General features: G+C 42.3%; 1 protein-coding gene across 1 annotated transcript; it reads left to right on the forward strand.

Annotated features, from left to right (window-relative positions):
• The first annotated feature begins 15,051 nt into the window (after nt 1-15,051).
• On the forward strand, nt 15,052-23,057 carry ASB12 (ankyrin repeat and SOCS box containing 12). The gene is made up of 3 exons (XM_019718868.3): nt 15,052-15,517; nt 21,113-21,962; nt 22,782-23,057. Exons 2-3 carry the CDS (start codon nt 21,137-21,139, stop codon nt 22,913-22,915), a joined length of 960 nt encoding a protein of 319 aa, XP_019574427.3. The 5' UTR covers nt 15,052-15,517; nt 21,113-21,136; the 3' UTR covers nt 22,916-23,057.
• Nucleotides 23,058-25,592: the final 2,535 nt, after the last annotated feature.

Here is a 25,592-nt window from a genome sequence, read left to right on the forward strand (position 1 = left end):
TATGGCTCTCTTTTATAATTTACCAAGAAATCTGTTCATTATAGAATATTTTTAAAATATAAAGAATCCAAAAAAAGAGGGGCATCATAATTTCTCTCAGCAGAGATAAATCTACATGCATGCGTACAGAACAAAAATAGGATCACACTCCTATTTAAGTGTCTTGCTTAATTTTGAACTTTTTGTTTCAATAAATATAGCTCGATCTCATCATTTTTAATGGCCACATAGTATTTCACTATGTGAGCTATAATTTATTCAACCAACTCCCTATTGTTTGCCCAGGCTACAGCTTTCTTGTACATCAAATTATAATCTTACCTTCCTGAATTATACCCTATTTCCCTTTATTGGAATTCAGCAACCTCTTTTCTAATCTAAGATTCCACCCGTTTCCCTGAGATGACCTAAGCAGATGAATAATTTCATCTATCTAGGAAGATTTTATTTTTACCAGCAAGCTCTCTAAGGGTGATTTGAACTCCCAAGTTTTCAGGGTACTTTACTATAAATGGAACAAAAGCTGAACTTGGAATCCATCCACTCTGTAATTGCAAGGTAACCCACTGCATTAGCCCAAGGACATGAAAAGTTGGGCGCCCTAAAATCAACTATTTCCACAGCCTCAATTTATCCAGTAAGTATCCGGTTTCACATGTGAAAAGTATAAAGGGAAGACCCTGAATGAGAAATCACTTATGGGTGAGTCTCAGCCCCTCAACTGAGTTTCCTTATTTGTAAAATACGAACAATCTCTGTCCTGTTAGTCTAACACCGTGATTGTGCCAAATAAGGAAAATTGTAACTGTAAAAGCACTTTGTAAATTTTGAGGCACTTTTCACATATAAATTGTTACCTTTTGTTTCAATCTTCAAATCCTGTCCAACTGAACCACAACTACCATGTAGAAGCAAGGAACCAAATAATCAAGAATTGACAGTATGCTTTTGGGCTTTGGAAAAATAAATGTTACTTGGGTTTATGTGTGTCACAGCACATTAGAAAGGCTCCTGCATTTATCTAGGCCTCTGATGCCTTATGTTTAAAATAACTGGTTTGAACTAGATGATTACTAGGGAAACATACTGAACACAAATTGAGTGGCTCGTCTGTGCTGGGCCTTCAGCTGGGAGCTCTAAGTATATCTCATGTGGCTTAAATAGCCGAAGTCCTGTGTCTAAATCACCAAAGTCACATGTAGCTTGTTGGAACCCAATACTGACTCTAAAATATTGTGTCTCTTCAGAATTTTGTACCGTAGAATCCTGTTGGTTGGACTTCTGGTCCAGACAAGATGTAGACTTATTTTCACTGCTCATTCTAACTAAGTACCACTATAAATCCTGGAAATGATACAAGAGGCAACCAAAGGAGAACTCCAAAAGATCTTAGAACTGGTTTGGTATCCCAGGACTGGAATAACAACGCAAAAGAAGACAGTCCACCTTGGGTATTTCCTGACCCCCCAAATTAACAACAGAAGGCAGTCCAGACAGGCTCATTTCTCCCTCAGATCAAACAGGAATCCCTCTGAAGAGAGGTGAGCCTGGTAGTATCAGCAAAGAGAATTGATCAAGACCCTAACCCCACTAATAACCACCTAAGTGGAAGGTTCTCCATCCCTGTGTTTCCCACCCAGAGACACTGAGGCAGCCAGGAGACATTGATAAGATAAGCCCTACCACAACAAGTGCTCATTCCAGGAAGTCCTCACCATCTCCACAGGCGGGGGCGGGAGGGTGACCCTGTCAAAACAAGGACCTGCCATAGAAGCCTCCTCATCCTTGCAGGCCTGACACTTATCACCCACTCAGAGACACTGAGCAATGGACCTGGGTAAAGCCATTCCACCCTTTGAGTTAGCACAAGCAGAAACCAGCGAGAGCCCAGATGGCACCAGATAAAACAAGCAGACCAAAATAACACCACAAAGGCTTTAAAACCTAAACGTCCATTGGCACCACAGCTGACAAAAGTAGGCCAAAATCTGCATGGTAAAGTTAAGGTAACTGCTAAAGTAGAAGTTTCAAAAAGGACCCAGATTTTCCTAATACACTAAACAAAATGTCCAGGATACAATAGGAAGCCACCCATAATACAAAAAGCCAAGAAAAATCAGTTTGAATTAGAAAAGATAGTCACTGACATCAACACCAAGATAAATCAAATATTCGATTATCTCAGAAGGATTTTAAAAGCTGCCATTATAAAAGCTATTTTAAATGGCAAATAAATTTTTTTAAAAATTCTCAACAAAGAATTAGAAGTTCTGTACTTCCAGTTAAGATGGCAGAGTAGGTGAATGCTGTGCGTGCTTCCATTACTACATCAAAATTACAACTAAATTATAGGGCCATCATTGAGAACCACCTGAAGACTAGCTGAACAGAAGTCCTATAACAGGATATAAAAAAGAAGCCACATTGAGACTGGCAGGAGGGGCAGAGATGTGGAATGGGCAGGTTCCGCACCTACAGTGGTGATTATGAATCGGGAGGGATGTCTTGGCTGTGAAGTTTCCCCATAAGGAACAAGTGGTCCCAGCTGCACACAGGGTTCCCCAGCTCAAGGCTCCAGTGCCATGAAGAGGAGTTCCTGTAATATCTGGCTGTGAAAACCATAAGGGACTGCATCTGAGTGAGATGGAGGGCTGCTGGACACCTAGGCACTGCAAGTCTTAAAGGGCCTCTGCACATATTCTCTTACAAAGTCACTCCACTGAATAACGTTACTAAATAATGAATGGGTCAGCCATGAGATCAAGGAAGAAATCAAAAGATAAGACAAACGAAAATGAAGACATGACGACCCAAAATCTATGGGATGCAGCAAAAGCAGTCCTAAGAGGGAAATTCATAGCAATGCAGGCCTACCTAAAGAAACAAGAAAAATCACTAATCAACAGTTTATCTTCACACTTAAGGGATATGGAAAAAGAACAGCAAAATAAGTCCAGAGGGAGTACAAGGAAGAAGATAATATAGATCAGACTGGAAATAAATGAAGAGAGACCAGAAAAAAACAACATAAAATATCAATGAATCCAAGAGTTGGTTTTTAGAGAAGAGAAACTAAATCGACAAACCTTTAGCCAGACTCATCAAAAAAGAGAGAGGACCCAAATTAATAAAATCAGAAATGAAAGAGGAGAAATCACAGAAATACAAAAAAAATTTAAGAAATTACTCTGAGCAGCTATATGCCAACAAATTAGACAATCTGGAAGAAATGGATAATTTTCTAGAAGCAAACAACCTTACAAGGCTAACTCAAGAAGAAACAGAAAACCTGAATAGACTGATTACCACCAGGGAAATTGAATCAGTAATCAACAATCTCCCAACAAACAAAAGCCCTGGACCAGATGGCTTTACAGGTGAATTCTACAAAACATTCAAAAAAGAATTATCACCTATTTTCCTCAATCTATTCCAAAAAATCCAGAAGGAGGGAAGACTCCCAAACACTTTTTATGAGGCCACTATCACCCTGAACCCAAAATCAGACAAAGACATTACAAAAAAAGAAAACTACAGGCCGATATCCCTAATGAACATAGATGGAAAAATCCTCAACAAAATACTAGCGAACAGAATTCAGCAATATATTAAAAAGATCATACACCGTGATCAAGTGGGATTCATTCCTGGTATGCAAGGGTAGTTCAACATCCGCAAATCAATAATGTGATACACCACATTAACAAAATGAAAAATAAAAATCACATGATCATATCAATAGATGCAGAAAAAGCATTTGACAAAATCCAGCAGCCATTTATGATAAAAACTCTAAAGAAAGTGGGAATAGATGGACCAAACTCCCCCCAGGGCTCCAGTGCAGAGGCAGCAGTTTGAAAAGCACCAGGGACATATGGGGAGGAACTAAATTGGCTAGCTTCAGTGTGAGAACCAGAGGGGCAGGGGTACAGGCAACTCTCTCCAGGGACAGAACTTCTGGCAAGAACCATTGTTTCTTTATTGAGCCCTATCCAAACACCCCCCCAACCAGTCTGGTTTTGGTGGGCACCAAATCTAACCTCTCAATTAACCTGGCTGATTTGTCCTGCTCTGGTCATTCCCTGAGACCCCGCTCCACCGGACTTGGGAGCCCACCAGAACCTCTTCCAGTGGCTTCTCCAAACAAATAGCCTAACTCAGATTATGATGCAGAGTTTCCTAAAATCTCTCAAAGGTCCACAGACTAGAAAAAAGAAGTGGCAGTCCTCGGTGTGCCCTGCTCCTCTTGCTAAGCTACCCCAAGTCCAGCAAAAGCAGCGAATGGTCTCAACTTGCATTATAACACTCATCAGGTATCCCCAAGCCTGACATAAGCAGCAGCCACTCTTGGCTTCGATTGTAGCCTCAACTAAGTGGCCACAAACCCTGTACAAGTGACAGCTGGCTTCAGCTTACATCATAGTGCCCACTAAAGGGTCCCAAGCTTGACACTAGTGGCAGCCAGCCTCAGTTCGCAGAACAGCCTCTTCCAAATACCTCTAAGCTCAGCACAAGTGGCAAACAACCAAAGATCACCTTGTACCTCCTACCAGACAGGCCACAGCTGGGCACAAGCAGTGGCTGAGCTTGACTCACACAGGAGCCCCTATTAAGAGGCTCTACAATCAACACACTTGGTGGTCATTGTTAGATCACACACAGCACTACCTAACCAGCTCCACAAATGGCACACCCAAAGGGTGGACTTGTCTGACACTAGAGCTCCAATAAAGCAACTCCCACACTGGGGTCTGTCGGTCTGCACACAACATCCCATTCACTGTAGTCATGGCCAGCTCTCATAAGCAGTCAACCTGAGGGTCACTCCCACCCACTGACATGTGAACAGAAATCGAAGCTCAACTACAACAGGAGAGCACATACAACCCACATAAGGGACACTCCTGGAGCACCTAGCTTTGTGACAGAGAGAGTATACCACTGGGACCAACAGGATACCTATTACATAAGGCCACTCTGCCAAGACTGGGAGACAGCAAATCTACCTAATACATAGAAATAAACACAGGGAGTTAGCCAAAATGAAACAAAGAAACGTGCTAAAGAACAAGAGAAATCCCACCAAAAAAAGAACTAAACAAAATCGAGACAAGCAATCTACCAGATACAGATTTCGAAATACAGGTTATAAGGATGCTCAGTCAACTTAGGGGAGGAATAGATGAGCTCAGTGAGCATTTCATCAAAGATATAGGAAACGTAAAAATGGACATAGAAAATGTTTAAAAAATCAGTTGAAGAATATAACTGAAATGAAGAATACATTAGAGGGAAGCAACAACAGATGTAAGTGAAGGAAGGATCAAATCAGTGATGTGGAGACGTCATCAAGGTGGCGGTGTGAGGTGGGCCTCTGTGGCTCTCCCCTGGAATTTGCAACTAATGGAGCCTGTACGGTTCCGCGGGGGACTCCCTGCACAGCGGACAGGTGGGAAAAGGAGGCCCACTGCTATATTCACCTAGGGGTGGGCGAGTAGCGCAAGGGGGGGGAGGGAGAGGTGCGGAGACAGAGCAGTGCAGGCGCGGGACACACAGCTGGCTCGGTGCTCCCAGCTCGCTGCATCCCGGAGCTACGGCAGCTGTGGGAGAGGGAGGAGCTCGGACTGCTAGGACTCTGTTTGTGGCCCACAGGGCTGAGGGGACAGCATGTAGCGTGGCTGAGCCCAGCGTTCATGGCGGAGACCTCGAGAGGTGACTGAGAGAAGAAAGCTGAAAGCGGTGGTTTGAGCCCTTGCTGCCTATCAGAGAATGGAAGCCTTAGGCACTGAGACTAGCTGCCCGCTCCCTACCCTCATGGAGCTCGCCCTGCCCACACCTGCCCGGTGCTGGAAGCCAAGTGGTGGCAGTGTCAGATTGGAGGAGTGCAGTATTTGCTGTTCTGAGAGCTGTGGAAAGCGGACGCAGATTCGTAACCCGGCTGGTTACGGCGGTTAGGTTGGGGGGAAGGAGGGAGATGTGGGGGTGGGACCGGCTATGGTGGGGGTCAATGCCATTGCTCTGGGCCACCTCTGAAAACTAACCCCGCCCCTGGACCCACCAATCTGGGCGGATTCCTGCAGAAATAAACACAACTGCTGAAACACACGGGCTCTGAATCTGGCGCAGGAAGAGCTTTGGAACTTCAAAAGCCCTCCGCATACCCACATGGACACTGCGCCCTGTAACCCACACGAACTATTAACAGAGCAGAAGCCCGTCTCCCAGGGAATCCCACCATTGTGTGAGAAGCTGGAATAGTGCAGAGAAAACAGCACTACTGTGTGAGAGAGAAAAAAAGGCTGCAGTCGGAGAGAAAATAAAACATTCTACCAACAAGTACTGGAAAACAAAAGAAAGACCTCTTCCTATCAACCTGTTGCAGAAGCCACTCCTGCAGATGTCTAGGAAGAGAAACAATCAGTAATTGCCATGAATAACAAAGGCAACAAGACACCTCAGAAAGAAAGTGGAAAGTCTCCAGAAAATGAACTTAAAGATACGGAAACGTGACTTAAATGACAGAAAATTCAAGATTGCAATTCTCAAAAAACTCAACGAGATGCAAGAAAACACAGACAGGCAGTATAATGAACTAAGAAACAGAATCAAAGAACAACACGAGCATTTTACCAAAGAAATTGAAATTTTACAAAAGACCCAAATAGAATTTCTGGAGATTAAGAACTCCATAGAAGAAATAAAGAATGAAATAGCCAGGTAAGGTAGTAGAGTTGACCAGATGGAGGAAAGAATCAATGACATCGAAGATAGAAACCTGGAAATGACACAGATGGAAGAAGAAAGAGACTTGAGACTTAAAAGAAATGAAAGAACTCTACAAGAACTTCCTGACTCCATCAGGAAGAGCAATATAAGAATAATGGGCATACCAGAAGGAGAAAAAAGAGAGAAGGGAACAGAGAGTATATTCAAACAAGTCGTCGATGAGAACTTCCCAAACTTGTGGACAGAACTGGATTCTCCAATCCAACAAGTAAATAGAACACCTAATTACCTCAATCCCAAAAGGCCTTCTCCAAGGCACATTTTATAGAAGCTGTCTAAAATCAACGACAAAGAAAGAATCCTCAAGACAGCCAGGGAAAAAGAAGACAGTAACCTACAAAGGAAAGCTCATTAGATGATTATCAGATTTCTGAGCAGAAACTCTACAAGCCAGGAGGGAGTGGAACCAAATATTCAAACTATTGAAAGAGCGAAATTATGAGCTAAGAATAATATGACCAGCAAAGATATCCTTTAGATATGAAGAAGGAATAAAGACTTTTCCAGACATACAGAAGGTGAGGGAATTTTCTAATACATGACCTACACTACAAGAAATATTAAAGGAGGCTATTCGACCACCATCAACAGGGACAATTTGTGGCAACCAAACATAAAAAGGGAGAGTAAAGGCCTGAACCAGAATATGGGAATGGAGAGAGTAAGCATGCTGAAGAAAACGGTATACTCTAAATATCAAACTTTCTTTTACATAAACTTAATGGTAACCACTTAAAAAAAATCCAGAACTGAAATATATACTATAATAAAAGAAGAAACAGAGGGAAACATCATAGAATCCCACAATGCAGAAATAATAGACAACAGCAAAAAGGCAAAGAAACAATGGAGACACACCCTTACCAGAAAACTAAAGATAGAATGACAGGAAATCCTCACATATCAATAATCACCCTAAATGTAAATGAACTGAACTCACCAATAAAAAGGCACAGAGTAGCAGATGGGATCAAAAGTGTAAACCTAACCGTATGCTGTCTCCAAGAGACACATCTCTGCTACAAGGACAAGCATACACTCAAAGTGAAAGGGTGGAAATTGACACTCCAAGCAAATGGTATCCAGAGAAAATCAGGTGTAGCTACACTGATACCAGGTGAAACAGACTTCAGGGTGAAAAAGGTAACAAGAGACAAAGATGGGCATTTCATAATGATAAAGGGGACTATACAACAAGAAGACGTAACAGTCATCAATATTTATGGCCCCAATCAGGGAGCACCGAAATATACCAAGCAACTACTAACAGAACAAAAGGGAGAAATTGACCAAAACACAATTATACTAGGGGACGTAAATACATCATTCACAGCTATGGACAGATCATCCAAACAGAAAATAAATAGCAAAATAGCATTCCTAAATGACACATTAGATGAAATGGACATAATTGACATATAGAGAGCACTTCATCCTAAAACATCAGACTATACATTCTTTTCTAGTGTACACGGAACATTCTCAAGGATAGACCATATATTGGGACATAAAATCATCCTCAACATACTTAAGAAGATTGAAATCATACCAAACATATTTTCTGGTCACAAGGCTTTGAAATTGGATATCAAATGCAAAAACAAAGCAGGAAGAACCACAAATACATGGAGATTAAGCAACATACTTTTAAAGAACGACCGGGTCAAAGAAGAAATTAGAGGAGAGATCAAAAGATACATAGAAACAAATGACAATGAAAATACATCCTACCAAAATTTTTGGGATGCAGCGAAAGCAGTTTTAAGAGGGAAATTTATATCATTACCGGCGTATCTCAAGAAACAAGAAAAATCCCAAATAAACCTCATGTTATACCTTAAAGGACTAGAAAAAGAAGAACAAGTGAAACCCAAGGTCAGCAGAAGAAAGGAAATAACAAAATTCAGAGCAGAACTAAATGAAATAGAGAACAAAAAGACAATAGAAAAAATTAATGTGACAAAGAGCTGGTTCTTTGAAAAGATTAACAAAATTCACAAACCCTTGGCTAGATTCACTAAGATAAAAAGAGAGAAGACACTGATTAACAAAATCAGAAATGAAAAAGGGGAAGTTATCATGAACACCACAGAAATAACAAAGGATCATCCAAGAATATTACGAAGGAGTATATGCAGACAAATTCAATAACCTAGAAGAAATGGACAAGTTCTTAGAAACGTATAGCCTTCCTAGGCCGAACCATGAAGAACTGGAAAATCCAAACAGACCGATCACCAGTAACGAAATTGAATCAGTCATCCAAAACCTTCCCCAAAGCAAAAGTCCTGGACCAGATGGCTTCACTAGTGAGTTCTACCAAACCTTTAAAGAGGATCTAAAACCAGTCCTGCTTAAACTCTTCCAAAAAATTTAAGAAGAGACAGTACCCCCTAATTCATTTTATGAGGCCAACATTACCCTGATACCAAAACCTGGTAAGGACAACACAAAAAAGAAAACTACAGACCAATATATCTGATGAATACAGATGCAAAAATCCTAAACAAAATTCTAGCAAATTGAATACAACAATGCATTAAAAAGATTGTTCATCACGACCAAGTGGGGTTCATCCCCAGGGCACAAGGATGGTTCAACATCCACAAATCCATCAATGTGATACATCACATAAATAAAATAAAGGACAGAAATCACATGATTATATCAATTGATGCAGAAAAAGCATTTGACAAGATACAACATCCATTTATGATTAAAACACTTAATAAAATAGGTATAGAAGGAAAATACCTTAACATAATAAAGGCCATATATGACAAACCCTCAGTAATCTCATACTTAATGCTGAAAAACTGAAGCCCTTTGCTCTACGTTCAGGAACACGGCAGGGTTGTCTCCTATCATCTCTGCTTTTCAGCCTAGAGCAATCAGGCAAGAGAAAGAAATAAAAGGCATCCAAATTGGGAGTGAAGAAGTGAAATTGTCACTTTTTGCAGAAGACATGATGCTATACATAGAAAACCCTAAATACTCCACCCAAAAGCTATTAGAAACTATCAACGAGTGCAGTAAAGTTGCCGGCTACAAAATCAACGTACAAAAGTCCATTGCATGCCTATATGCTAACAATGAAATCTCAGAAAAAGAAATACATATAACAATTCCCTTTGCAATTGCAGCATAAAGAATAAAATACCTAGGAATAAACTTAGCCAAGGATGTGAAAGATCTATATGCTGAAAACTATAACACATTTTTGAAAGAAATTGAAGAAGACACAAAGAAATGGAAAGACATTCCATGCTCATGGATTGGAAGAATCAACATAGTTAAAATGGCCATATCAACCAAAGCAATATAGAGATCTAATGCAATCCCCATCAAAATCCCACTGTCATTTTTTAAAGAAAGAGAACAAAAAATCATTAGATTCGTTTGGAATCACAAAAGACCCCAAATAGCCAAAGCAATCTTAAGAAAAAAGAACAATAGTGGGGGCATCACACTCCCTGACTTTAGCTTGTACTACAGGGCTACAATAATCAAAACAACATGGTATTGCCAGAAAAACAGACACATAGACCAATGGAATAGAATTGAGAACCCAGAAATAAAACCTCATAAGTATGGATGAATAATTTTAGCAAAGAAGTGAAAAACATACAATGGAGAAAAGACAGCCTCTTCAATAAATGGTGCTGGGAGAATTGGGTAGCCACGTGCAAAAGAATGGAACTGCAATGCTATCTGTCACCATGTACCAAAATTAATTCAAAGTGGATCAAACTCTTAAGCATAAGACCTGACACAATAAACTGCATAGAAGAAAATATAGCTGCTAAACTTATGGACCTTGGAGCGTTTTATGAATTTGACTCCAAAGGCAATGGAAGTAAAAGCTAAAATAAACTAATGGGACTATATGAAACTTAAAAGCTTCTGCACAGCAAAAGAAATCATCGACAAAATATAGAGGCATCCAACTGAATGGGAGAAGATTTTTGCAAACAGTGCCTCCGATAAGGGGCTAATATCCAAAATATACAAGGAACTCATGAAACTCAACAAGAAAAATACATGCATTCCAATTGAAAAATGGGCAGAGAACCTGAAGAGACATTTCTCCAACGAGGCATACAAATGGCAAATAGACGTATGAAAAAATGCTCAACATCACTAATCATCAGAAAAATGCAAATTAAAACCACAATGAGATATCACCTCACCGCAGTCAGAATAGCTGTCATCAGCAAGACAAATAGTAACAAGTGTTGGAGTGGCTGTGGAGAAAAAGGAACCCTCATACACTGTTGGTGGGAATGCAGACTGGTGTAGCTGCTATGGAAGGCAGTGTGGAGGTTCCTTAAAAAAATTATGAATAGAATTGCCATATGACCCAGGAATCTCCCTCCTGGATATCTACCCAAAATATTTGAAAACATTTATTCATAAAGACAGGTGTGCTCCAATGTTCATTGCAGCTTTATTTATGGTGGCCAAGACATGGAAACAACCAAAATGTCATTCGATGGATGAATGGATAAAGAAGTTGTGGTATATATGCACAATGGACTACTATTCGGCAGTATGAAAAGATGAAATAGCAGCATTTGTGACAACGTGGATGGATCTTGAGAGTATAATGCTAAGCAAAGTAAGTGAGACAAAAAGCAGAGAACCATATGATTTCACTGATATGTGGTATATGAATAAAAAACAACAAAAGAACAAGAGAAACAAATGAGAAAGAAAAACTCATAGTCACAGACAATAGTTTATTGGTTACCAGAGGGTAAGGGGAGATGGCGGTGATATATGAGGGTAAAGGGAATCAAATATATGGTGATGGAAGGAGAAATGACTCTCGGTGTTTAACATACAATGTGATTTATAGATGATGTAGTACAGAATTGTACACCTGAAATCTATGTAACTTTACTAACAGTTGTCACCTCTTATAAACTTTAATTGAAAATAAAAAGATTTTAAAAAAGACAATGAAATAGTTAGGTATACACATAACAAAATAGGTACATGATTCATATGCTGAAAACTACAAAATGCTGATGAAAGAAACTAAGGACTTCAGTAAATGCAAAAACATACTATATGTATGGGTTGGAAGACTGAACACAGTAAAGCAGTGAATTCTTTATAATCTTGATTTATAGATTAAATACAGTTCCTACCCAAATCTGAGTAAGGCTTTTTGTAGACATAGACAAATTTCTTCTAAAATGCATACAAAAAGGCACAGTCCCTAGTATAGCTAAAACAATCTTGACATGGAAGTGTAAAGTGGGAGTAATCATTCTACCCAATAATAAGGCCTGTAACCATAGTGATAAACACCTGTACACAGATATTCATAGAAACTTTATTCTTAATAGCCAAATGCAACCCAGATGTTCTTTACCTGGTTACTGGTTAAATTATGGTACATACATACCACAGAATCCCACTCAGTAACAAAAATAAAGTTCATATACGCAGCAATTTGGATGAATCTCAAGGGCATGTTGGATAAACAAAAGCTAATTCCAAAGGTATCATTTAATTTGTACCGTGTTTCCCCGAAAATAAGTGCTAGCTAGATAATTAGCTCTAAATGCGTCTTTTGGAACAAAATTAATATGAGATCCGGTATTATGTATTATATTGTATTGTATTTTTTATTTTATTTTGTTATTAAGACCCAGTCTTATCGTAAAATAAAACCGGGTCTTATATTAATATTTTGAAATGGTAAAATTAAAGAAATGGAGAACAGATTAGAGTTTGCCAGGGGTTAGGGACCAAGGGTGAAGGAATGGCAAGGACGTGTATATGGCTATAAAAAATGCAACATGAAGTATCTTTATTGTGATAGAACTATTCTGTATATTGTCTGTGGTGGTGTACTCAAGAATCTGCATATGTGATAAAGTTGTATACAAATAAATTACACAAATGACTACAAGTAAACCTTGGGATCTGAGATGGGAGAATTGTATCAATATCAATATCCTGTTTGTGATATTGTACTATAGTCTTGCAAAATGTTACCATTGGGGAAAATGGTAAAGTGTACAGGGGATCTCTGTATTACTTTTTACAAGTACATGTGACTATGCAAGTATATCAATAAAATTGCTATTAAAAGCCTAATAATCTGTTTTTCAAGAATCATGCCCTATTCTGTCATGTTTAACATAATAGCTTATTTATTGGCTGCTGATCAGGTTTGCATGAGGCTTCAGATAATGAACAGCTTTAGGCCTTTGGCTCAAACTAAGCTGAGGCAGATATGCTTTTTGTTGATTTTTGATGTTTCTGATCTTTGGCGTCACTGATCACACCTGGACACTCTGACATTTTCTGAAGGAGTCATCTGACCTCCTGTGGACTCTCTGGTGCTATCGATGTGTAGGCAGGATGTGTGACCACTTCATGTGTGTGGGTGACAAGACTGGGGAAGGGACAGAATAGATACCAGCTTGAAAGAAATAGTTGAAGGAGCTGGGCTGTTTTCCCTGAGATAAGGTGACATGAAGGATAGAATACCTGAGTTCAGACCCCTAAAGGGCTGTTTGGGGGTAAAGAAAGTGGCTGGGTTGTCTGAGGTCCTAAGGGTGAGAGAAAATAGGATAAGACAGGATCAGCAGTCAACCTTAGGTGTGCTTTATACATGCAAATACAGACTTAGGAGAAAAAAGGACTAACTGAGCTGCCCAATAATGAGATATGCTGCTTCTGGATATAGAGTGCCATATTATTGGAAGCATTTAAGCAGAAATCATTGAATATCTCTCAGGACTGTGGAAATTTCTTTTCTTTTTTACATTAAATTTATTGGAATGATGGTTGTTAGTAAAATTACATAGGATTCAAGTGTGAATTTCTAGAATACATCATCTATATATCACATTGTGTACTCACTACCCAGTCAGTTCTCCTTCCATCACCATATATTTGATCCCCTTTACCCTCTTCTACCATCCCCCCCTTACCCTCTGGTAACCACTAAACTGTTGTCTGTGTCTATATTTTTTGTTTCTTTGTTTGTCTTGCTCCTTTGTTGCCTTCACTTTTATATCCCAGATATTGGTAAAGTCACATGGTTCTCGACTTTTCCTGTCTGACTTATTTTGCTTAGCATGATAATCTCAAGATCCATCCATGTTGTCACAAATGGCAATACTTCATCTTCTCTTATGGCAGTTCATTGCAGCATTATTTACAGTGGCCAAGACATGGAATCAATCAAAGTGCCCTTCGATAGATGATTGGATAAAGAAGATGTGGTATATATACACAAAGGAAATTTCTTTTCAATGTGTAGATTCTAACACCAAAATAATCATGTGAAACAGAGCTGCTAGTGCTTTATCCCAACACATCTCTGGTCCCCTCACTGACTTTTCATTTTTTCTTGATTGGGACCTTCTCTTCCTTGGTGTTTGGAAGGGAAAGAGAAGGACTCTGAGGTCTCGGGACCAGTGTTCTGTATAGACTGACATTTCTTTGCAGGAAAAGTCAAGGTATTATTGCTTGGAGTGGTATGTAGGGACACAGAACCTTACAATAACCCCTGGACTAATTTGAGAGATTGACATGGATACAGGATAACCATTGACAGCTTTTAGTTCTGGTATTTTTGCATTATGTGAAATATAATTGTTTCCGTGTCTGTTTTTTTCTAATGCATAAACTGCAAGCTCTGTCAGAGACTCCATATCTTACCTTGCTTTGTGTTCTTCCTGCATCTAGAACCTTACACATAGTGGCTGCTTGATAGTTTCTCCATAGAGTTTCTCAGTATGACCAGATTATTTGTGGTGTAGTTTGTATACCAAATGAAGGGGTGGCATTTCCTCACAAAAGAAAGAGGGAGCTGGCTCCCAGTTTATTTTTGGGTGACACCTCATATAGGTAATATGATTATTTCTAAAGGTATCTCCCTATTCCTTCATTTAAAGGCAACCAGGGAGATAAAATGGTACGATTAAAAGCTGAGCTTTTGACAAAATTTCAATGCTGGGTACATCATCTGGTTTGATGATGCTTTAGGTATGTGAAGAGTAGAGAGGACTGTGGGAATTTATTCAGGCTGAGCCTGGTGGGTTAGTGGAATGAAGAGTCCTTTATAAATGATCAGGGCTTTTTTAAACTTTAGAAAACCTTACTGATACACATCATAGTATGGAAGTCTCTGCTTCCCACTGTCCTCTTCACTCTTGGGAGGGGGCTGAGGTGTGGGGAGGAGAAGGCGATGTGGTGATGGACCTTCAAGAAAGGAAAAGAAAATCCAGAGAGGGTAAGTTGAGGATAGAAAAAAAGAGGGCCCTGACCGGAGGAAGGAGTGGCCCAGAGGAAGCTCAGGGGTCTAGCAGTGTAGCCCATTTGAATGGTGGGGAGGAGTACACTGGGGCACACTAAGAGCCTGAGCCCTGGCCTCACCAGGCACCTGTCTATCTGTCAGTCAGGACTTCCCCATGCATGGCCCCCCTCTTCTGGCTGGGATCACTCCCAGAATGGCACTAGTAAGATAACACGGCCCTGGGAATTGGAGGAGGAGAGTAGCCTAAAATTAGCCCGTTGGACCTAGTCAGCCCCAGAACCAACGCCTAGCCTTTAAGTGTTTGTTAACAGTGGGAACTGAGAATCTAACCTGCTCTGGCCTTGGGGCAGGAGGGGCTCCCTAAGGAGGGGCCACCAAGGCCCAGTGCTTCACAGAGGGACAGGGGCAGTGGTGACCCTAGGCTGCGCGGCCTCAGGTGGAAGCCTGGTGAGTACCTGGCGGCTAGGACCCCACGACACTGGCAGGGAGGAGTGAACCCTTAGGCCTGCAGGCCCCTGGATCTGTGGCTACCACCCTTTATAGGTTATTCCCACTGGATCTGGTTCCTGGGGGCACTTGGGAGGTCTGTAGGGAAACCTATTCACAAAAGGAAAGAGGGATATGATGATGGCTTCCTGCTGTGTCTGTCCCAAGCGGGTGTATCTGCCTAGGCTTTGGAGTCCAAATGGACCTGCTTCTTGAGGGAAATTGCCCTTATACGATACAGGGAGCATGAAGGTTTATCTTTGTGTCCTTGTGTGGTATTTGTAAGTCTGTGTGGGAGTACGGCAGGGTGGGCTCAAGGGTAGAAGGGTAGATAGAGCTCCTTAGGGTGTGGGGAGGAAAGTGACGCTTAAAAATAGTTTACTAATGCCCAGAGGACTGTTCCAGAGCCCACAGAAATCAGCCACTCTCCCGTAAGATCTCTTAAGCTGGATTCATAGACCCTCAAGAGGGGTCTATGACAAAGACCTCTAAGAGGGATCTTAGATAGAATTCAAAGGATCCAAAAACACAGATGGGGCAAACAATTACCTTTTATCCCCATAATCTCTAACTAGAAATTTACCGTTTCCTTCAAGGATGAATGCAGGCAGCAAATGGCAGTACTATTACTAGTTCCTGTAACTTGGTCACCAGAAGAAATGACAGACATTTCTTATCATATTACAGTCATGGCAGAGATCTGGAATTGTCATTTATGCTCATCATCACATAAAAATTACTCGTAGATCTTGTTATTTAATGTGTTAATAAGGAACATTTATTACTATATCATGCAGTTTTAAAAACATTTGGATAGCTGTATTTCAATATAATTTGTTTCCTTTAATCCTATGTACTTTATGTATTAAAATCATTCTGAGAGGTGACCAGAGATTTAACCAGATTGCCATAGAAGCCAATGTCTCTCTCTCTCTCTCTCTCTCTCTCACACACACACACAGAGAGAGAGAGAGAGAGAGAGAGAGAGAGAGAGAGAGAGAGAGAGAGAGAGGTTTAAAACCCCTGCAATTTTGGGATCAAGAAGGGGAACTTTGCATGGAATTGTCACATAATAACTCTTTGATTAATAAACCACAAAGTGAGTTTAAACAGAGTACTTAGATTTGGTTATCCTACCTACTAAGACTCAATGCACTTAAGTGCCCAAGCTAGCTGGGAGCCCTGGCTTGATTTCCCTCTGGAGGTTCATTAGATGGGCCCTCCTGTGGGCTTATGGTATGACCTTGGTGAGAGCTTCAACATTATCTTCCACACTCCCTGCCTTCTTCATCTCCCTGGACACAACTGCCCCAAATAAAATAGTAAGAAGGGGATTTTTGCTGGCTGTCAGAAGAAATGATTTGTAAAGAAACCTTCCATGACTGAAGTCCCTGGAATTCAGCATAGCCCTCAAAGCTGAGGATTCTGGAAGCTGCAGTGTGACTCTGCTTGAGGCAAGGCGGGGGGGGGGGGGGGGGGGGGGGAGGTCATGGTTCATTTTTCAGGTTGCAATACAAAAACAGGATCGGGAGTAGGGAAACATGGATTCTATTTGTGGTTCTGTCATTGCCTTGATGTAAGGCAGCTGGCAAATCCCTTACTCTCTCAGGCCTCAGTTTCCCATCCACAAAATGGGGACAATACAGTATTACCTCTGAAAAACACAAGACTATAGGTGTGTTCTGGGTTCTTGCTAATAAAACAACTGACAATATCAGCTATGCGACCTTAGGAAAAATTCCCTGCCCTCCTCTGAGGCTTGGTTTTCCCATCTCTAAATTGAAGAAATTAAATGATTTATTAGGTGCATTCCAGTCTGAGGTTATAAGAATTTAAATACAGAGCAATAGTTGTATAAGACCTAAGTGAAAATTATTTGATACTCCTTCCTTCAAGAGATGAAACCTAATTCCCCTCCCCATGAGTGTGGGTTGGACATAGTGACTTATTTCTAACAAATAGAATAAAGTTGAATTGATGTTATGTGACTTCTGAGACTAGATCATAAAAGACACTGCAGCTTTCTCCTTGTTGGCTCTCTCTGGAATCACTTGCTTTGGGGCAAGCCAGATGCCATGTCATGAGGATACTCAAGCAGCCTATGGAGAGGCCTATATGGTGAGAAATGGAGGCCTATTGCCAGGAGCAGTGAGGACCTGAGTCCTTCTGCTAACAGCCATTTGAGTGAGCCACTATGGAAGCAGATGAATCTTCCAGCTATAGTCAAGCCTTCAGGTGACTATAGCCCCTGCCAACATTCTGAATGTCACCACCTGAGAGACCCTGAACCAAACTATCCAGCTAAGCTGCTCCTCAATCTTTGACCCACAGAAACTGTGAGGCAATAAATATTTGTTGTTTTAAGTAAAAAAGAAAAAAGTCCTAAGTGATAACAATCATCACAGTAAAAGTGGTAACTGAGTACTACATTCAAGTGCTATTCCAAACACTAAATATGCATTTACCCATTTAATCCTAACAATAACCATCTGAGGCAGGTACTACTACCATCCTCTCTATACAGATGAAGAAATGGGCACAGATAGGTTAAGTGATCTGCCCTAGGTCACACAGCTAAGTGGTGGACCTGAGAAACAGAATGCCCGTCCATGTTTTACCACAACGCTATATGACCTCTCAGTCTGCAGCAGGAGCAAAACAGAAGGAGTTACAATATGGTATGATGAGTTCTATAGTGTTATAATAGCACAGACTCTCCAGGAACTAATCCATCAGAAGAAACTGCGTGTGACAGAAGAAAGCATGATATATACATGGAGAGCCATCATTTCTCTTCTCTTATCACTGGATCTTGGGTCTAAGTAGAGGATTAGTAGGAAGTAAGGCTGGAGATGTTGGCCAAGATTTGCTCATGAGGGACCTCTGAGACAGGATAAGGCATCTGGGCTATAATCTGAAAAAAGGGAAGCCATTAAGGGGTTTAAAACAGGATTGGCACAGACAAGATTTGTATTTTTAAATGATCACCTTAGCCAAAATGTGTAGAAAATATTGAGAAGGGAAACTAGCTAGGAGACTATTATAACAGTTGAGGCAAAAGATGATGGGAGCCTAGATAAAGCACTAGCGATGGGGTATGGGCTTCAGGGACATGTATGTGTGTGGCCTATACAGGTATCTCTAAGAAGTGAAATCCACAGGATTTGGTGACCAATTGGATGGGAGTGGATGAAGAGATAAAAAGACTGAAATGAGTCTTGGGTTTTTGGTTTGGTTGACCAGGTAGGTGGTGAGGAACTAAGATATGGATCAAGTTTTGTGATAGTGATTGTGTGATACTGCTGACTTTGAAGTGCCTGAATAAACTCAATGAATGTATACTTTTTCCTAAAGAGAGAGCTAGGGGACTTGGAGTAATAGGCTTGAAATAAAAAAAAAAAAAAAGTGAGCGCTACAGCTCTGAGACTGGAGAGAAAGGGATCAAGGAGAGAACAAGGGGAACAAAACTATTTCAGGGAAGGACAGAGGGGAGAAAAATCAGGAGAGTGTGCTGGCCAGGAAGCCAAGGGACGACTATGTAGGAGGAAGTTGTCAGTGGAGAGAGATGTCCGAGAAAAGTTTGAGGAGGAAAGATCTGAGAAGCAGCCTGTTGATTTAACCACAAGGATGATTTTTAAAGAACTACCTCAGTGTGTGATTGAGGGTGGGTGGAGTCAGACTGAAAATGGTAAAGAAGTGAATGAGAGATGTGAAAGTAGACAACTCTTTGGATATATTTATGAAGAAGAGAGAGATGAAGAGAAAGGTAGCTAGAGTAGGACAAAGGACCATAGAAGTGTTTTGTTTTGTTTCCTAAGATGGTTAAGGAGGAGCCAATGAGGAGGTTGAAGGTGCAGAGAGAGGAAGCTCACCTTTAAAGATCTAAATATATAGTAGCTCTCTTCCTCTTAACAGATCCATGAGGCAGGGACTATCATTTCTGTCTTGTAGATGAGGAAACTGGGTCCCAAAGAAGGGAAGAATGTTGCCCAAGTTTACTCAGCTAGGAACTGGGGTTGCTAAGTTGCTAACTTAGGTCTGCCTGATTTCTAAAATCCTCTTCTTGTAGTTGCACCCAAAAGTGAATAAATAGTAAGCCCATATATGGAGTTGATGCTTGTGAGGGGAAGAGGTCTAAAGTTGAGGGAGACCCTACGCATCTCACAATTTTTTTCTATAAGGTGTGCACATGAGGTCCCAGGCTAACAAAGACGGTTGGAGGTGGGCAGTGAATAAAAGAAGGTGTTCTGGCTCTGCCAATGACTGCTTTGTGGCCTTTAACATGCCCTCTCTAGGCCTCAGCATGTCCCCATTGGTACCATGTATTGAGGGGAGGATGGGGGACATTTCGCAGAAGGGAGAGAACATTTAGTGCTGCAGTAGCCAGGGCAGGAAGAATGCAGCCTTGGATGGGAGAGTTATCCTGAGAATTGCCCCAATACCATGGCTGCAGGGTATGGGAGAGCAGGGAGACTGGAACTCTGAAAAACCTACCAGCTTACCCTGATGATGACATTACAAACCGAGGTGGATGACTTTGACTTTGCTGCACTAGAAACAGGACTATTAAGGTCAAGTCTAGGTTGAGTCAGTCATTGGGTCATGAGTGATTTCATAGAGTCTGGGGATAATGGGGAGAGATGAGTTGAGGGTAGAGACAAGGCTGGATGAGGCAGAGAGGATGGGAAAAGGCTTGATCCAGAGGGGTGGGGAAGCCATGTTTCCAAGGAGGCGTTGGCAATCAAAGAGACTCCTGGATTGAAGTGGTCGGAAACCAGTTGTCACCAGAGAAGAAGACTTGCCCTAGAAACCTCAACTATGTCCTGCCATCTCTTTGACTTCATTTTACTTGAAGTTTGTTCTTCGTAAATCCACTTTTTTATTTGATTAGTAAATGTCATTCAACATCCATTTCCTGAGCAACTCTGTTGCCTGAAGCATGGGGTATAAGTCTGAGGGAAGGTCACACAGGAGGGGCTGTGAAGAGGTTGAACTTTATCTAAAAGGCTGAGAGATGGTGTTGATGTCAGAGTGCTCAAGCGTGAGATCTTAACTTCACAAAGCACCATTCTGTTGGCCTAGCAACTGCCAGACTAGAGCCACCTCATTCGTTCACACATTCTGAACTAAGGAAGATGCATCTACTAAGTCCATGGCCATGATGTTGGCCCTACTGGGAGTGGAGGAATACAAGATGAATACAGGCGCCCTCACTCTGGAGTTTACACACTAATGATGCACAGATAAGTGGAAATGTTATGTGAAAGTTCATAGCTAAATTCTAGTTGTGATCCTTTGGAATCCCTGAGAGCGGGAGGAAGAGATTAGGGAGGGCCTCCGAGAAATAGGAGTTTGAAGGGCAGGCAGAACAGCATATGCAAAGGCACCAAGTTGTGAAAAGGCCTGATCCGTTTTGTCAGCCAGCTCTGGGGCTTGAAATAAGATGGGAGTGGGAGTTACAGGCAGGGGACCTGATGGTGAAGGGTGGGGGGCAAGGGCTGGCATCCAGGCTTTTGATGGGGGCCTCAGTCTCTCTCCCATTTCTGTCACCCACAGATCTGGCATATCCTCCTCCTCATAATGAGAATAGTTCTGCTCCAATCAGCCAGGATGAACCTCATGGACATCACCAAGATCTTCTCCCTCCTGCAGCCCGACAAGGATGAGGAGGATGCTGACACAGGGGAGAAGCAGGCTCTCAATCAAGCAGTGTATAACAACGACTCCTATGCCTTGGACCAGCTTTTGCGCCAGGAGCGTTATAAACGTTTCATCAACAGTAGGAGTGGCTGGGGCATTCCTGGGACACCCTTGCGCTTGGCTGCTTCTTATGGCCACCTTAGTTGTTTGCAGGTCCTCCTAGCACACGGCGCTGACGTTGACAGCTTGGATGTCAAGGCACAGACACCACTTTTTACCGCCGTCAGCCATGGCCATCTGGATTGTGTGCGTGTGCTTTTGGAAGCTGGTGCCTGTCCTGGTGGTAGCGTCTACAACAACTGCTCTCCCGTGCTCACAGCCGCACGTGATGGTGCTGTTGCCATCTTGCAGGAGCTCCTAGGCCACGGTGCAGATGCCAATGTCAAAGCTAAACTACCAGTCTGGGCATCAAACATATCTTCATGTTCTGGCCCCCTCTATTTGGCTGCAGTCTATGGGCACCTTGACTGTTTCCGCCTGCTTTTGCTCCATGGGGCAGACCCCAACTACAACTGCACTGACCAGTGCCTGTTAGCTCATTTCCCACGGCCCCGCACCCTCCTTGAAATCTGCCTCCACCATAATTGTGATCCAGAGTACATCCAGCTGTTAATTGATTTTGGTGCTAACATCTACCTTCCATCTATCCCCCTGGACGTGAACTCACAAGATGATAAAGGCACTGCATTGCTGCTCCAGGCCCGAGGTGAGTGTCAAGCAGGCCAATCCTATAGGCTTTCCTGGTGTGGCAGTTCCAGGGCCCCAAACCAATCTTTCTGGGATGAAATGTAGAAAACACCATCTTCTTCCCTCTTCTGGGGCCCCACTAGAGAAGAGGTTACGTATTCCTTATTACGGACAGGATCACTAAGGCAAGGTGGGGGGATGGCACTAGCCCAATATCTTTTTTTTTTTAACAAGTATAAATTTTATTTCATTTAAAATAAAAAACTAATGATTAGAGGTGAGGATGAATAAAAGGAAAACTTTTTTTCTTTTATCATCAGGGACTGAATCTTTATTAAACGCTTTTTTAAAAACATGTTTTAGATTAAAAAAAACATTTGTTTCTAGCCTGTTGTAATCAGAATTACACGATTAATGCTGGAAGTGACAAAAGACTATATTATAGGTGTTCTTTTTTTTCACCTTTTTTAAAATTAGTTTCAGATGTACAAAACAATGTAATAGTTACACATTTATCATTTATATCCCTCACACAGTGATAACCTCCCTCCCCCAATCTCAATGTCAACTATAATTACATATATATAGTTACAAGAAGTGGAGTATAGCCCAATATCTTGTTCTGGCTCTGCCAATGACTGCTTTGTGGCCTTGAACATGCCCTCTCTAAGCCTCAGTGTGTCCCCCTTTGGTACCAGGAATTGAGGGAGGGTGGGGGACATTTCTTAGAAGGGAAAGAACAGTTAGGGCTGCAGTAGCCAGGGCAGGGAGAATGCAGCCTTGGATGGGAGAGTTACCCTGAGAATTGCTTTTCATGACCTGTTTCTCCTTGCTGTAGCCACTCCACGGTCACTACTGTCACAGGCTCGTTTAGTTATCCGCAGAGCCCTGCGCCAGGCCAACCGGCCACAAGCCATCGACAAGCTGGATATTCCACCTGTGTTGATTAGCTACCTTAAACACCAATTGTAAACTTTCAGTCTACCCAGAAACCCATAATGCTTCCAAAAACCTCCTGGGGACCCAGGTAGCTAGAGGGCACTATAGATCCACCCACTCACTTGGAGCTGCTTTCCTGTATTATCCTCCACAATAAAGTCATCAACAAAATCAATCCTGGTGGCTGTTGTGTCTGGTGTGTGTGGGGGGGGCTAACTGGGGTGTAGGGGTCTGGTTGGCCATGAAGAAGGATGGTAATGATCTGGTATTTGATTGGTATAGGGGTCCTTGCCACTGAAAGAGAAAAAGAGAAAACTAACTCAATGGCCCACACCTCCCCAACCAAAATTTTTGAGAGAATAGGGAGCTGTGATACTCTAGAAGCAAGGTTCTGAAGAATTCAAGTGGGTGGAGGGCTAGCATCAGCTTGCTCAGCCCTTTATCATCCTCCATTTCTCTGGCTGGTGAAATGCACCTTTTCAGGAGCTGTTACCAAATCTCCTATTGAGTCAAGTGGCCAAGGAGCCTCGCATTCACTCACCTTGAATCACAGGCTGCATTCCCACTAGTCCAGTTTGTAATCAAGATCAAACTGGGAAAACAAACTACCAAATATGACAGAATTTAATGCAGAAAAGAAACTGGTACTAGGCAGAGAGTCCAAGCAGGACAGGAAGGGAACCAAGAAATTAGTGGCATCAGGAGACCAAGACCATCCATAGGCTGAAGGAGTGAGGGAGAGTGTACAGAGTCCAGGGACAGGGGTCACCTGATGGAAAGTGGAATAACAGGCCTATTCATGGGTGCTAGAACCATGGGTGCTAGAACCATCGACGCTTCCCAAACTACAGGAAAGGAAGAAATACCCTCTCCTTTCCCTCATTCTTGCCCTTCAATCTGCCTCCAATGTCTCTCTCATTGGAGGAAAACGGAAGTCAACTAATACGAGAGCCTGGGAAACAGAACATATAGGGGTCAGGCCCCTTGCAATATAAGGCAGAACAGGGGAAGGTGAGAAATGGAGGAGCAGTGAGAGGAGATGGTGTGACCTGAGTCTGGAGCTGGGATCACACAGCAGAACCAACCAGAAGTATATTGACAGCAGGAGCCATAGAATATACACAGCAGAGATACTAACAGAAGCACAAAAGGCGGAGGCCAAATACACTGCCTTCTCCATTTTTCCTACCCTCCCACCAATGCCTCCCATTGGTTGAACCCAGCCAGAAGATGATTGATGGGGGCTCCCAGGAAATGCAGTGGTCAGTCCCCTACAATGTGCAGAAGAGCAGGGGAAGGAGGAAAACAAGACCAGCACAGATAACCACCCACATTCAGATCCAGGCATCCTCATTTTGGTAAATCTTTATCCTTCCACAGTACCTTCTTGCATTTCTCCTGTACAACACCTGAGTGGGATGTGGATAACAGTGAAAGATACAAGATAAAGGGCTGGGGTAGGAGAGCCCAGATAATTTGTTCCTGGGAAGCACTATAGATGTTTAAAGCTCTTCCTGGGAGCTGCCTTCACAGACCCCCTACATCATGATCTCCTATCATGGGGAAAGGGAGGCAGGTAATGGGGTCTTGCACTGACTTGTCTCTCCCACCTCTTACTTCTCCCACTCTCCCTAGTTCCTAGTGCCTGGGAGACTTTAGGAAGGAAGGCAAGAGAACTGGTTATCTATCTCTATGGTCCTATACTGCTCAGCTTCCAGACTTTCATTCTTATGCATTTTGGAGAGTAGTGCAACTGTTTATCTCCAAGGAGTAAGATAACTAAAGGACTAGGCTCTAAACATAGACAGAGGTCTTCAGGGCAGGCAGCCCCAGGTCTCTTACTTAGGAGTGAGTTCCTCTGGCTCTGCCCCCCATTCCCTAAGTCAGGGCCCTTGGGCATTAGGAGTCAACCTCAGCAACCCCATCTGCTATAGGCCCCCAGGAAAGTGCACCTTTCAAATGGGTCCTGGCCAGGGTGGCCTCCTGTGCCGTCTGGGACACAAACTCTCTGGTTGACCTATGAAAGCATGTGGATACAGTGGGAATTTCAAAGGATTTGCATGTGAGGAGGATGTAGAAGCATACAAAATTCTAGGCAGGGAGAAATGACTGAAACTCTTAGCCCCATTTCTCAGATGAGCAGACTGAGACCCGGACAAAGTTAAATGGCCATGTTATTGGCTGTTATATTCTCAGTTGCCTGTGCTGCTGGTGGTCCTGTGCCTTAGTCCCTTCCACTCCCCAGGCCTAACCATTTCTATCCAGACAAAAGGCCAGGGGTTGGAATGGATCATCTCAAATTCTGATGACGAACCTTCTGAGACAACCTTCCTCAGGAGGTGTGAGGAGGAGGCAGAGGTGATGTCATTGTTCCTAGAGTGAAATCTCTCCCTTGGCTGTTGAGTCTCTTGTTGGTCTCATATGGTAACCTAGTCTCCTCCACCCCCTAATTCCCACTACAGCCACCAGCTTCCAAGAAAGCCAAATCTTAACCCTTTCAAGTGACTTAGGTCCCTTCCTTCCCTCCTTCTCTCCCTCTCTCCCTGTCTCCGCTTAACCTCCCTTTCTTCCCTTCCTCCTTCCCTCCCTTACTTCCTGGGGTTGCCTCTGCTCCTCACATGCCACTGATCAGTCTGCATTCTCTCCTGCAATGGAAAAATTATTTTCCTTTATTCAGAAAGGTGGCCCCCAAGACTAGATCCAATGTGCA

This window comes from Rhinolophus sinicus, chromosome 18, assembly GCF_057876585.1.
Source record: "Rhinolophus sinicus isolate RSI-liver-muscle chromosome 18, RSI-T2T, whole genome shotgun sequence".
Taxonomy (NCBI): Eukaryota; Metazoa; Chordata; class Mammalia; order Chiroptera; family Rhinolophidae; genus Rhinolophus; species Rhinolophus sinicus.

What these genes read in the sequence shown, in the direction of transcription:
- ASB12 (XM_019718868.3), top strand. Translation starts at nt 21,137, where the DNA reads ATGAGAATAGTTCTGCTCCAATCAGCCAGGATGAACCTCATGGACATC. An exon ending in ATTGCTGCTCCAGGCCCGAG is followed by an intron (nt 21,963 to 22,781) that starts GTGAGTGTCAAG and finishes TCCTTGCTGTAG; the next exon opens with CCACTCCACGGTCACTACTG.